Raw genomic sequence first — 15320 nt, forward strand, 5'->3', positions numbered from 1 at the left:
ATTCTTGAAAAAGATGATATTTTTTTTAAAATAATTTTTTATCTTAAAAAAATCAAGGAAAATTGTAAAGCAAGTTAAAATGTATTTTTATAATAAATTGAATAAAAGGCTCTACGCAAATTTTCTTTAAAATATTGGAGCTTAGGATGACTCAAAAATTTAAATGTTCTACTTACGTGACGTCATCTTTCTGTTTTTTGGTGACATCGCAGCTGATCAGCATGCGATCGAGGGGAAGATCATGTTTCCTCGCACTTTCCTGCATGATGGCCGTGAGAAAGCTCTGCGGATTGAAGAGTCCGCCTAGCCAGATGGCACAGGGCAACTTAAAGTCATTAAGCCAACCCGCGAGCTCCTTGATGCGATGCAGGAGATCAGCAAACCAGCCTTGAAGTCCCAACATGCTGGGATAGGCCAACTGAGCCCAGGCCGATGGCACGTGATCATAGAAGATGGCATAGTCCAGACGTTCCATTTCCTGTGTGATGGTCAGTTCGCCCTTTAAGCCGAGCATCAATTCTCGCAAGGATCGTTTAATCTCTCGGATTAGAGCATTCATGCGTTCACATTCCTGCAGGGCGACGACCACAAAAGGTGTCTTTCTTTCCACGCGATTGAGCAGCGCCTGCAGATTGAACTCGTCCTGCAGTTTGTCAAGGAAGTCATCGATCATGATCTTTACGAGCTCCTCTCGCGGTGCGCCACAGTGGGTGCTCAGCTCGGATTCACGGGGCTGCAGCTCAAAGATCGTGCGTAGCAGTTGCTCCGAGGCGCTCGTGAGGAAGCCAATCTCTGCATTGGGATGGAGTCCATAGAGCAATGGAGATTCTTCTGGCAGCATTTCCGTGATGTAGCCATGGTAACCCTCGAACTCTAGATTGGGCGGTGCCGGAAAGCCAGGACACAGTTCAAAGTCGCCATCAATGAGGTCCTGCTGCAGCAGCTCCTCCAGGAACGTTTGGCAGAGGCGTCTGTCCCAGTCGTCGGTGATGTGGCCACCGTACATGATCTCGCCAAAGAGATATCGCAGATCCTCCCATGGTATGCGATTGCTGCCCTCCAGATAGTTGTGTAACACATTCGCCGATATGGTCAGGTCACCCACATTGAAAGGATACACCTTGTTCCATCCCTGTGGTCCGAACTTGCGCCGTTCTCCCGCCACGGCATGGAAGTAGCAGAGGGCAAAGAGTATGGACTTGAACTCCGCCTCCTGAGTGCACGTCTCTAGCGTTTCCTGGGAGAAATTATCCCAGGCCTTGTGCAGATTGGCGGCCATGCCAGCTGGAGGCTCATTGACCACCTTCAACGAGGACTCCAGCACTCCCTGCGGTATGATATGGTACTGGGGATCGGGAGCGGGCTCAGCACTGATGAACAAACGGAAATTGGAATTTCCTTGTGTTTCCGATTGCAACACAATTCGCTCGATGAGCTTCTCCAGCGTGGGCAACCAGTTGACCACCAGATGGATGTTCTGGAGTATTACCCACTGCTCACCCGATGATAGGGATTGCTCAATGGCTTCCTCGGCCAGCAGTTCCTGTCCCTGGCCGAGGGAGATGTTGATCAACGTGCCGGCATCTGCATGGAATCCCTGCTGCTGTCCAAAACGTTCCACATCACGGATGGGATCCACGCCCGGCGAGAGTATAAAGAAGGCAGGCGTGGCTGAATTCAGCTCCTTGAAGATGGCCGCAAATGGAGGCGTCTGCACCTCGGCATAAGCACGTCCCATTGTCTGCTCCACAAACTGGGCCATGGCATAGGTCATGCGATCCGGACGCAGAGCTCTCACAATGCACAGTTTCTGAAGCGGAGTGCGATGCTTCCACTCACCCGGAAACTGTTCCCTCTCCGGCGTATCGCTGGCCAAAAATTTGCGCCAACGCTTCGTATAGTTCTCCATGTCCTTGTCAATGCCATAAAAGTGTTCGATCAAGGCCAAGGACTTGATGCCGCCCCAGGCACTGCGACCCACAAAATCCAATGGAGAAAGCGTATTCGGATCATGAGGATAACGCAGCAGGAAGTCTGTCTCATCCTTGGCCACCTGCTCGGCGGCAATCATAATGCGCAGCGTCAAGTGAGAGGTAAATGTTAGCTTGTCCGCCTCGAAGAGACCACGCAGGGTATAACGATAGGTCTGCAGGGTTATGGAGTCCACCAAATGGAGTACACGCTTCTCATAGCTCTTGCAGTTCGGCGCAACGGCAATGGCCTGACGAAAGACATGCATAAAGGACTTCAAGGAGAACTTGTAAATGGGATTGATTCTATTGAGATCCGTGAGCACAAAGTATAAGATTGCAGCACGTTTGGCTGCAGCTCGATAAATATTCCTCGTCTCATCAATTTGCAATGTGGTCAGATGCGCCTCTCGCACCTTGCATTCAATGTCATCAACCGTGCGCTTGGTGTTCTCCAAATTGAGAACCAATGCATGATCTTCGAGCACATTCTCACCGGCAGAGGCCAGTCTGGCCAGCAGCTCATCCTCGAGCGCTTTGAGTGAGATTTTGAACATGTTCTGCTGCAGAGTGACCTCAGTTTTCATTTGCTCCAAATCTGGACGCTCAATTTTGACCACTTCCGCAAGCAGCTGCTCCTCGAGACCATCTGGTGTCACCGTAAAGTTAATCAGTGTTGTCTGCGCCTGCATTTCCGGCTTGTAATGCGGATTGGCCAGCTTGGTATGCAAAATGAGTCGGAAATTTGGGTTAAACTCCATTTCCTTTTCGCCAATACGCAAGAAACGTCCCTTTTTGATCAGAGCGCGACTGAGAAGTGGCTCCAGCACCGTGTCCATCGTCTCCTCGATTTGTTCAATGAGCACCGTGTCGCCACGTGAAATGGACTTTTCGAGTGCCTCCAGAAATCCACGCTGTGTGAGCCGCAGCACCACCAGACTGGCTCCAAAGCGGCTCTTGATCCACTTAATTCCTTGACTAAAAAAAATATTTATTATTATATTTATTATTAACTTAAATGCAATTTTAAATAAACAGGCTAAAGCTTAAGTTTGTTCAGTTTGAAAAAAGATTTAACTAAAATCGACAACAGATTTATTATTAAAATGTATTAAATTACAATTTAAAGAAAACTGTACTGAAACAAATACCTAAATATTTTTTTTAATTTTAATTCTTTTTAATAACAAATACGTATTTAAATATAATTTTTAAATATATTATTATAAAACAAGGGAGGTCAACAAAAATGTATTATTTAAATAAAAAAAAAACAATTTTAAGCAAAATCTTAAAGTAAATTCAAAACTCTACAGAAAAATGTCTAAACATTGAAAGGAAACTTAAAAAATTTAAAATAATAAAATAATAAATATTAAATATATAAAATGCAATTTCAGGAACTCAAGTGTTATAGAGTATTTAAAGTTGAGAATATCTTAAGCAAATGCTTCGGGAAGACTTAGAATGTTTTAAGCATATTCGAAATAAAGCTTAAATTTAGATAACAATGTAATTAAAAATTATTAACAACTAGAAAAGTCGATTAAGAGTTGAATGCTCTGTTGTAATTAGTACAAAGAATTCGAAGACGTTTCTTTGCATGCGCCTGTATTAGAAAATGTGTGTGAAAATATTTAATGAGTAGGAGGCTCCTCTTACAGCTGTGGATCGATCATCAGTGGCCAGCGTGTTGAATGCTGCAATATTGTCGCGTTCTCCGTGGACATACCATCCATGGGTAATCCCTCATTGTTCCAAGTGGCAATTTGTGCATCGTCAGACAACAGCGACAATGGATCGACGCCCTCCGTGTGCGGAATGTGGGGCTGGCAATCGAGGAGGGGTGGAAGAGGGGCTCAAGTTAAGGTCACTTAACCAAGGGTAAATATCTGGCAGGTACTTACATCCATTTTGCGAAAACTCGGCAGCCACATCTTCTGCTGCAGCTCCTCACGATAGCGTCGGGTAAAACAGCCCACGTACGACAGGAATGAGGAAATTAATAGTATATCACCCGGCAGAGTGCCAATCTTTGCCTGTAAACTGAGAGACAATACGACGTAGTTAAGTTGAGGCAATCCTCCCAACTCCCAGAAAGATGCAAGTAGTATTAATCCCCCACGCTTAACGACAGTAAATTGTGCTTGTATAAATTACAAGTGCTCCAGGAAACTGAAGGTTGCTTCACGTCGTGCATCCATTGCATTTGAATAGACGGGAAATTGAAAAAATAATAAAGCTGACAAGAATATACAACGAGGACAGCTCAAACAGTTTGTCAATCGATTTTAATTTAAATATAAAGAGTATTTTAATAAACGATTTTCAAAAAATATTGAAAATGCAAACTTCTCAACAGATTTATGCCAATAGATAACTATATAAAATGTCATTACAAGTTAGAAAATCTTAAGAAAGTGTTTTAAGTTGTAAGAGCTAAGAGAACTATTTCTTTCCCAAAGTAAACGAAACGCGTTGATCTTCCCTCGTAAGCTGTAGCAACAACATGCAGAAAAGTTTATCGACAAAAACAATATCAGCTTCATCTTGAGCTTGAATTTCTCCGTTGTCTTTGCAATTGAGCCGTGTACTTAGTTGGACGAGTGGATGTATAAATTATTAGAAATTGTTGGATGCCAGCAACTCTTATTGAAATATTTGAAATGGACGAGCAAAATAGTCGAAGGGTTGACTCTTGTAATTGAGCTCCGTTCTCGGCAGGGAAAGCGGATGATTTATGTTTAATTCCTGAACAAATATAAATGTTGGTAATTGAATAACATAAAACTATGCAAATGCGTACATTTTTGTGTGTGCTTGTGAATTGTAAAATTAAAATAATTGCTTTGAAAGAAATATTTTGATAAATGTTGGTAAAATACCTGTCAAGTGTCGCAAGAGCATTTCAATTCAAGCACAACAAATATAAAAGCAGTTTCACAATGTCATAAAACAACACTAATTCAAGCTGACAGTGTGTGTGTGTGTGCGTGTGTGTGTGCAGAGTACATGTGAAGTCTTAGTCAAATAGTAATGTATATGCAAGTCATAACGGTTCACGCACAAACACACACAACACAACATACAACACAGAACACACAAGCGAACACAACAAAATTGTATGCATACAATATTTTCGACTAGTTTTTACAGCTGCTCCTCTACCTTATTGTTCTTGTTCTCGTTGTTGTTGTCCAATGCAAATTATATTTTCGTAAATATTTAATAATGCTCTCGTAGGGGTAACATTTTAATATTCTGAAATTGAAGCATAAACTCCTCCATTTGACTGAGACAGTTGCTCCTTTGTCAGTGCATTGTAAGCATATTACTTTCGAGTAGCCTGTCAGATATACACACACAAATATAAATGCAGTTAGACAAGTGAACCCAACTCGCCCTTGTCTGTCAGATCCTTTCGACAGTTTTCAATTCAATACGCTTCCACACTATAGTATATACTATATGTATGTACATACCCGATGCCTTCTGGCGATCCAACAAACTGTGTGCGGCAGATTGAATAGTTTTTTGTGTGAATTTTGCAGTTATTAAGATGCAAAGAACTGCATTCCGAATGCTGTTCTAGTTTATCCTCTAAAGCTCTTTCATCATGCACTCAATTGAATTTTCATTGAATATATTGTGTGCAGCCTTATGAGCCCCATGGTCGAAAGGTGTGTGACACATTGCCTGAATTGTTATTGACATTCATGCATTTGAATTCTATTGGATTTGCTAACCATGTTGAAATTTGTATGTGCCTGTCCATTATGAGTAAACATTACTGTATGCACTTGCTTGAAATGTCAGTTGTGCTTCCCAGCGCAGTTGACAAAAAATCGCATTAAAATAAATTATTTGTGTCAGCCTGAAAGTATGCTGTACAAATTTCGAAATCACATTTTAATGTTGTTGCCTGTGTGGGGATTTGGTGTTGCATACTTTTCGGCGACTCAAAAAAAAGATTTACACCTGACAAAAAATACCTGTATTTAGTTTAAATAAAGCTCAAAGGGTATGCATAACAAATGTAATAATTAAAAGCATATAGTTTACAATTCTTTATTTTAGGAATGCCCATCAGTCTATTCGTTGAGTTTAAGCGAAACTTGTCTTACTGTGATTGCATCTACCTCAAATTTGCTTACAGGATATTTGCTCGTCCAGCACTTGCTTTTGTGGCTATTGTTGCTATCTCTTAGTGACGTTCGCTTTGATTTACGGGATTAAAAGCACAAAAAACAGTTTCAACTTTGCTGCAGGTCAGCTTTAATATGAGAATACGAATTCAAAAACCCAACCAACAAATATATTTTTTTCTTCTTCCATGTCAGCAGTATCACAGTACGACAAAATATTGTTTTTTTAGCTAGCCCATTTTTTGTTCGAATATTTCTGAACTGTAGTAGTAACTTGGTAGTTTCTGCATCTCAAATTAAAAATGATGCTTTAGAACAAATTTCGATACATCTTAATTGCTGCATGCAGACTTTAATCGCATTTTGGGGCAACTCGTTGCCATTACAGGAGCCAAGTGTTGCAAGTGCAAAGCTCACAGGAGTCGCCTACGATGCAGCTTATTTACGGTTGTCACAAATAAATGGCGGTCAGTTCATTGGCAGCGACAGTGCGCAATTTGTACAATTGGCAGCAGCAATGGAAGGTGGCTAGGGCCGTGACGGGTAGAGGTGGTTGGAGAAACTTGCTGGGTACCAAATGAGCGCAAATAAATAAAATTTACGGCCTTTTGTTGCTGCGGTTGCCCGCAAGTGTGCAAAATGGCGTCGCAGTTCGTTGGACGAGCTGGAGGAACTAAAGGAGCTCCCAAAGCGAACGGGAAAGAGCGTGAAAAGCAATTAAAGCGATTGCGGGCACACACAAAATGTAAATTAAATTTAATAATTGATGGCACATAAATGCGCCTCTCTGTACTATCTCACCTCTGTACGGACTCCCGCCAGCGCACATTCTCGTTGGCCAGTCCATTGACCAAGCGATGCGCCAGATCGATGGTAAAGGACGTCTTGTCCGCCTCACGTTGGCACTTTTGCTTTTCGGCCACGGCATTCTCGAACTCGGCCTGTATCTCGGCCAGTTTGTCCTGCAGATTGTTAATTTTCAACTTGAGATACTGCAGACGTTCACGCGCTTCGAACAGCTCCTGCTGAGAGTCCTGCAACGCCTGCTGCTTGGGGCCAACTATTAGAAAGACCTGGTGATAACGATACAGATTGATAACCCAGGCACAAAGGCCGGCTGCGGCCACAGACTTTTGCACAACCTTATCGGGATTGAACTCCGGATCCTAAATGGATACATAAGTAAGAGGTGATTCAAAAAAATGAAAAACATATTTGTATAAATCACCCTGTATATTACTGTACCTTGAGATACTCCTGCAGCGTCTCAATGATATTCGGATGTATGTTGTCTTTGTTGTAGTTGACCAAATCGCTAAGAAACTGATCCACACGCACCATCATCAACTTGGCTGTCTTCCAGCTGCGATCACGTGGTATTTTCCCATTCGTTGCCAGTAAAACCATCACAGCAGCACATACATTAATCACAGCCTTTGGCGGTGAACCAAAGGACTTCAATTCGGTGAGATTGTTCTTATTGAGAGTATTGAGTGCTGCCTGGGCAGCGACGAGTGCCGGTTCGGCCTGTCGCAAATCCTGCTCACACAATTTGGTTTTAATCGAAACATCCTCCTCTATGATGCGCACTCGTTTCTCCTCCTCGGAGGCTGTGAAGCGTTCACGCTTTACCTTTTCACTCTCGGCACTAACAATTCCAATCAGCTTGTCGGCAGCCGCATTTTTGGCGGCCAGTTGAACCTCTTGGATGGCCAGTTGATGCTGCAAGCGGAATAAGAACGAAACTTAATTGTTTCAAACACAAACTCCAACTTGAACTGAAACTGAAACTGAATTTCAGAACAACCTTAAAACTTTGCGCTGACTACAGTAAAATAATTAAAGCTCTGGCACGCTGGCACAATATTGACAGAGTGCAACTTTTTCGAACAAATGGCGAATGTCCAAATACAAACACATACATGTATATATCTGTATCTCAGATGCGGGCATATATTTGTATATGTACCCATGTGTACCAATACCTATGTCTTATTATATTCGTATGAGTATTAAATGTCCTGGGCACGAGGCACATGAAAATTGAAACCGGTGTCTGTTCTTTTATTGCCTTGCACCCATTGAAAATGTTTGATAGAACGGGTGTTATAGCTTTATATAAATGTATGTAATAAAAAGATAGGTATTTATAGGTTATTAATATTTCTTATATATATTTCTAATCAGAATTTACTGAAAATGGGCTTGTTAAGGTTTGTTTTAAAATTTAGCCACGCCCCATGCCATCTCAAACTTCTAACTAAGTTATTCTTTGATGTATTTTTTTAAGAAATAAAAAATTTTTTCCTTTATTTTTGTAGGATATCTCGTAGTGAAACACTATTGACTGTGCCGTTCTCGGTTTTATTTTTTTCTCTTTTGACTTTTTTAATACAATTGAATGCAATTAAATTCAATTAGCTTAAATAACATTTGGTGTATATTCGTTTGTTCGTTTCGAAGTGAACTTTTTGTTTAGCTCACAAAAGTATGCTACAAAATAAATGCGATTGCTCGACTGCGTATATATTCCATTAAAAGAAAAAGAGAGCCAGTGTCGCCCATTGGTAGATGCTTAAACTGCATCTCCCTCTCCCCTTTTCTCTTTCCATTGGTAAATGGGCAGCAGATTTGCTGTAACAACAATTTAATTAAGCGCGCTAATTGAATGCCAGACTCCTCGGATCGAATAGCGCCGATTAAAAAAAAAATTGAATAGAGTATGTACATATGTATGTACTCGCACACTTTTATTCTATATGCATGAGCAGGCATAATGGCTTTATGATTTCGTATCTTTTTCCGTATAAACATAAATCGCATAAGTTTTGACTTATTAAATAATGTAAAGAAATAAATAAAGAAGCATGTTTCTGTGATAAAAAGGACTTCTAACTTTTTAATAAGTTTGAAGAGTTAAATAAAAAAGGATATTTCAAGGCTTTATTTAAAGTAGAAATGACAATGTCACATTAATATAACTTATGCTAAATCGATTTTTAAATTAAATAATTCGAAAATATAAAATTTTTGATAAGTTTAACTGTATGTGGAACTAAGAGTAGCATCTAAAGAGAATTACTGTGTTGGGATATCTTTATCAGTTACTCACTTTTAGGGTGTCAACCTGGCGGGCGCATTCGGCCAACTTGGCCATGCCGCTTTGTAGACGGGAGATGCGTTGGGCGAATTCACCGTTTTTGTCCACCAACAGTTTGCGGTAGAGGAAAATGTATTCGAGAAATGTTTTTGGGGTCGTGTAGTTGTAACGTTTTTCATTCTGCAGATAAATTTTCGATATCTGATTCACTGTGCCGTGGACGTAGGCCATAAAGCAGCCGATGGGCGGTATGAGTTGCGGCTGTGAATGAACGCGTTTCAGTTTCATTCTGTATATGAACTGTGTGTGTTGTGTCCATGTGTGTGTGTGTGTGTGTATGTCCGCTGACACTTGTAGTGTCCATTGTGACAGTTTAAAGTTGTAAATTGTGCACGACAGGCGTATAAATAAAGTATGACGTTACCTCCAAAATGTCACTGATTTCGTTGAGAAACTTTTGGGATACGGACTCCAATGCGCTCCTGGGCCACTCGTGGAACCAGTCAATTGCTGTGCGACTGATAATAGCCGGGAACTTTCTGGCCCGTATGCGTAATGTTTGTCCAACTGGTGAGAAACAGAGCACAACTTTCAGGAGACGTCGAACTTTCTCCACAAAATAACGCCAACAATTCTCCTTGGTGTCGAGGGTGCCACTTTGCTTCACCTCATTCCGAATGCCATTTATGATCGTCTCCAGTTGATCGTCGTTGAAGAGTTCAGGTATTTCACCAGAGGCCAGCAGATCATTAATGAGCATCAGTATGGACTCGTCGGGCAACTGGGCATCTGATATAAGGAAAACAGACGCCACATTCTTGAGTCCCACTTTCATGTAGAGACTGGCAATCTCATCCCTCATGTCGAGTAGACCAAAGCCGCGTTTGATTTGAATCTGAGAAACACTCAGCGAGGAGATGAAGGCGGCCAGGCGAGCTAGGGTCTGTTTTCCAGATCCTCCGACGCCAATAAGCAAAGCATTTCCACGCGGACTCTCCAGAATGCGATTGATGCTGTGAAAGGGAAGTAAAACACTTAAGCTGTAGTCGGACACCAATTTCGTCACTGATATATTTGCTAGAAGAACGTCGGATGAAAATAGTGTTATGTTTTCCATTTTTTGTCGGTTATATTGCTTGTTTAAAAAGTAAGCGCGAAATGCAAGGACCGAAAATAAGTGTTGAGAATGCAAATGTTAACTAAATAAATCAATGGGATGGAAATATGTTCCAGAAACATGAACTACACCAAAATTATTTCTAGTAAACAATTAAAATAGTAAGTTTTTTTTCTTAACTTAAAAAAAAAACATTAAAATTAAATTAGTTTGAATTTTTCAATAATTGTTACTTTGTAAATTTTAAATAAAAATTGGCAAATAATTGTTAGATTACAATAAAAGTTGGCAAATAATTGTTAGATTTGTATTTTAAAACTTATAACATTTACGTTCGCTGGTGAAAAGTATTAATGAAAGATGGGCATCTGACAGGTACTTAAAAAAAATAACCAGAAAATTAATATATCTATTTAATTACCGACATATGTGTATCATGGCATCCTCAAACAGCACCAGATTCATGTATCCCACAATGTCATTGTAGCTAGACTGCGCCTCCAGCAGCAGCTGATAGAGTGAATCCCAGCTCTTTACTGGCATATACTTTTGATCCACCAGCGATTGCGCAAAGTGGCTGTAAATCAAAGGCTCCGCAAACACAAAGTCCTCATCAAAGTCCTCAAAGTCCTTCTTAAAGATGTCCCTTATCGAAGACTTGAAGGATTTAATATCATACTGATCAACTAGACGATCATGATAAACCCGATATGCCTCATGAACATACAATCTCATCAGCTCAGCGGGTTTGCTGCAAATTGTGCCACCGTAACTGCTGCCTGCACCACCCGCCGATACAGGTGCACCCACACTATTCATGACACCCTGATAGATGTTCGTCAGGTCACGCAGATTGAAGATGTAATGAAACTTGATGGCCGTTGGCAAGAAGGCATATTCTACACGACGATGAAGGGCGATTCCCACCTGCACCAGCAGATTGCCAATTGATCGGATTTCTTTGCTGAAACCCTGCGCTGGCTGCTCCAGATGATTGTTCAGTATATTGCTGTATATGTAGTGCAGCATCTCCTCGCCAGGTGACGCCACGGAGAACACACAGAAATGGCGCTGCAGCCGCGGATCGATGGTGAATGAGCCTGCAGTGGGATTCATGCAGGCGGCAAACTGACAGTGACGAATATCTTTTAATTGCAGTCTCTGGCGATCATACCTAAAATGGGATAAGAAATCGGGAAATAACACAAGGAATCATCGCTCATCATCATCATCACCATCACCATCTAATATTCAAACTTAACTTAAGGATGAATTAAGCAAAAAAAAATAGTCGAAAAGGCTATAGTTAGGAATACCCGTTACATACTTTTAGGAGCTTGTATTTAATTAAAAACTAAAACAACGGACATGGCTATATCGACTCGGCTCTTGATGCTGATCAAGAATATTTATACTTTATATCAAGGCTGCAAACCTCCAAAATGTTCTTAAAGGTTCGGCACGGCGGTTCGAACCATAAAGCAAGACATCGGTTCGGTTCGCGAATTGGTTTATGTACACCCTGAACCCAAGGTTTGGGTCCGAGCTTTGGTTCAATTTTATACAAAAAAAAAAATGTGTTGTTCTACATTTTTCTCTACATTTTGAACTAATAACATTTTTTTATTTTTCAAAAATCTAATTTTGATTTTAATTTAAATTTATTTGAAGGTTTAAATATGAATTATTTTAATCTGAAGTCTCAAATAATTGCGTAATATTAGAAAACCATAAAATTTATGTAATTATATTTTTTTTCGAACCGAACCTTTTATTTTAGAAAGCGGTTCGGTTTAGGTTCGGGTTAGCAAAGTAAATAATTTCAAGGGTGCGGTTCATGATCCGCTTCAGGATAAAAACCCGAGCCGAACCGGCTCTACTGGGTTCGGTTCAGAACTGGTTTGCAGCCTTGCTTTATGTTGTCGGAATTTTTTTAAGTAACGGGTATAATATAATCGCCTGCTTAAGTATCGAAAGTTCACATTTTCTTTTATATGGAAATAGAAACTGCTTACCATTGCTTGTAGTCCATGAACTGACGCATAATGGTATGTGGTTGTACTGTGCCATATTCATCCACCTCGGGCATGTTCAGATCATTCACAAAGTAGATGAGCCGTCGCTTGGGTCCGCTGGGTGCATAGCAACGGCCGGACTTCTTCTCCAGCGGGCGGTCTAGCATCTTCTGGAATATCTCAGATGTGGTATAGAAGTTGAAGTGCGTTGCCTGCACTGTGGTCAACAATGGTGTTGAGGAGGACGACTTCCGACGCACGCTGACGTTGTTAACGTTTGCAACAGCCACATGTTGTTGTTGTTGTTGTTGTTGTTGTTGTTGCTGCTGTTGCTGATGCTGTGACTGGTTGCTGCTGTTGCTGACAGCTGTCACTGCAATTTCAAGGAGCTCCTGTGCGCTGGCATATTTGCTGAAGAGCTCACGGAAGATGGCACCCTTGCCGCAGCCAGAGCTGCCCACCAGCATGCAGGCAAGATTGCGGTCGATAAGCAGCTTGAGGAAGTAGGCCAGCCGTGTGGTCTCTGCAGTTGAAACGAGCACGTTCTGTGTAACGAAAGGCTTTGTTCACATGATTAGTTCAACTGGGTCAAGCACGCACCTGCAATGGCAGCTCAGCATCGATTTGACAGTCCAGTTGGTCGTGGGTGGCCAATTCGGACCAACGTTGGAACTTCAGTGTTTGCACATTTAGTTGATAGTCAAATACGGTGCCCTGACTGGGCAACTTAACGTCCTTGAACTCCCCCGTCCACCATTTGTGCAGCTCGCGATGCCAATCAATAATGCTATCCTGATGCAATGCCGAACCAAAGCTCCACAGCGTCACATACACAAAGATTGTCTCTAATGCCAGCTCAGCAGACTCATGCGACAGCTCCACATGGTGCAGACTGTGCCCACTGACGGCAGCACCTCCCCCCCGAGCACCTGTCCCATCCTCGGCCATTTGGTCAGAGTCCAGAAGACACTCGAGCAGGTGACATGTCATTTGTATCATGGCCATATCTGTGATGGGCGTAATGCGACGAAAATCGCGCTGCTTCTGCATCAAGCTGGGAAAATACTTTTCAAAGAGTGTCGTCAGTATTCCCCGCTCGATCATGTTAACACGGGACTCCAGCCAAGACGAGACATAGCTATGCGGAGAATGTACTCAATTGATTTATTTATTAATCAAACAGAATAGCTCTTCTTATTTAAAAAAATTATTCTACTTGTTTATAACTTAAAAACTCATGAACAAGAAAATTATAAATTTAAATGATATCTAATAATAACACCGATTGGGGAAAGAAATTTACTTATCTATACAAACTACAACTATAAATTTGAATGCATTATGCTATTTATTTAAATAAAATCGATTAAAAATATTCGATTAAGAAAAAATCAATAAGAATTTAAATAAAGTTATTAAATACGAATTTAAAATAAATATAAATAAAGTTACATTTGAATTTTTATACATAAAAATTAAAAAAATGGTACGCTAAATTAATTAATATTTAAACTGAGAAAATTCAAAAATGATATAATTGATATTTTTTAACAATACCGAAAAATATTGGAAATTTTTTTTATTTTTTCTTTTAATGAAATTATATTTTTTGGGTTTTAAAATGCTAAATGTCATATAAAATTAAAATACAATTAAAAATAAAATTTTTAATAAATAGTAAAAAAGTTAAATTCAAGGAATTTAAGCAGTCCTCTAAAGTAAGTACATAATCTGAGAATATCTAAAAGGCAAGCGTAGTTTATACCACCAAAGATATTATGAAGAAAAGTAACTAATCTGGAATTAAGACTCACGGGGACCAGCCCAGATCCTGTGGATTGATGTATAATATGCCAGCTCGGGAGACGGTTGCAGGGGTCGCTGCCTTGAGGTGTCCCACCTCGAAGAGCAGACGCATCTCACGCTTCAACGAGATGCGTTCGTTGCTGGCCAATGTCAAGATCTTATTGTCATCCATCAAGGTGTTGAGACTTTCAATCCACATGGGATCAATGTCGCCATCGAGCACAATCCACTTGGGATTCCCCGGCGGCATATTGGCCTGTTCTCGCATTATAGAGGAGAAGAGTCCATCCTTCCACTCGCGTGTGGTGGGATTTACAATGCCAAAGAGTTCATCATTGGATAGAGCCTTTGGGTTGAGCACATGACAAACTGGCTTTAGTTTCTGTATGCGATAAGTTTCTCGCAGTGTTTGCCAGATCTTTGTTTTACCCGTGCCCGCATCTCCAACAATGAACACGGAATGACGCACATCGAGAAGCTCCTGGAGCTGCACGACCTTCATGAGGAATCCCTCCTCGGGCTGTAGCTTAATTTCATTCACCGCACGGCGAATGGTTTTCTCGAATTCAAAAACACGCTTACGTGGCACATCCAAAGCGGGAAATAGGTCGCCTATCAGGCCCATAAATATGGGCACATCCTCTGTAACAATCTTGGGTATGTTAAAGTCACGCAGAGCGCGCATTAACACCTGATCCTCAGGCCTGCTGTGGTCATCGCGTTTCAAGGTACCAGCCACCACGAGAACGGACTTTATGGCCCGGAGACCCCAATCGTAATGATCCTGCTTGGACAGCAGTTCCTTGCACAGAGTGTAGAGTGTGATAAATTTGCGTGCCAGCAGACGAGCATCCTGGAATCCCTCGGCCATTAACATAATCTCACAAATCAAAGCAAAGTCCGGCACAATCATGGCGCACGGACGAAACAATGTTTTCAGGTTCTCCGGCAGCTCCGTGCGGCCGGCATAGCCCGGATTCATGGTGATAAAAATGCCAACCGACGGCTCCAGTGAGATGCGCTCGCCCATAAAGATAAATTGGGTTTTATGCATCTGTAAACAGCAACAGCAACATCGGCAACATCGAGGCAGTCCATGTTGCAGCATCCGTGCCAAGAGAAATGTAATCAATGTGCAGCATGGTAAAGAAGTGAAAGAAGGTAAAA

General features: G+C 41.3%; 1 protein-coding gene across 1 annotated transcript in view; it reads right to left on the bottom strand.

Moving 5' to 3' along the window:
* Nucleotides 1–15320, bottom strand: part of LOC117792477 (dynein heavy chain 17, axonemal) — a 32737-nt gene that overhangs the window by 770 nt on the left and 16647 nt on the right. The window contains exons 18-28 of the mRNA XM_034632639.1: nt 14162–15207; nt 12948–13485; nt 12348–12892; nt 10754–11506; nt 9640–10228; nt 9228–9476; nt 7361–7837; nt 6917–7281; nt 3878–4016; nt 3633–3799; nt 177–2948 (exon numbers count right to left, since the gene is read on the bottom strand). Of these exons, the coding sequence (XP_034488530.1) occupies nt 177–2948; nt 3633–3799; nt 3878–4016; nt 6917–7281; nt 7361–7837; nt 9228–9476; nt 9640–10228; nt 10754–11506; nt 12348–12892; nt 12948–13485; nt 14162–15207 (7640 nt within the window). The remainder of the gene's footprint in view (nt 1–176; nt 2949–3632; nt 3800–3877; nt 4017–6916; nt 7282–7360; nt 7838–9227; nt 9477–9639; nt 10229–10753; nt 11507–12347; nt 12893–12947; nt 13486–14161; nt 15208–15320) is intronic.

This window comes from Drosophila innubila (genome assembly GCF_004354385.1).
Source record: "Drosophila innubila isolate TH190305 chromosome 3R unlocalized genomic scaffold, UK_Dinn_1.0 2_E_3R, whole genome shotgun sequence".
Lineage (NCBI taxonomy): Eukaryota > Metazoa > Arthropoda > Insecta > Diptera > Drosophilidae > Drosophila > Drosophila innubila.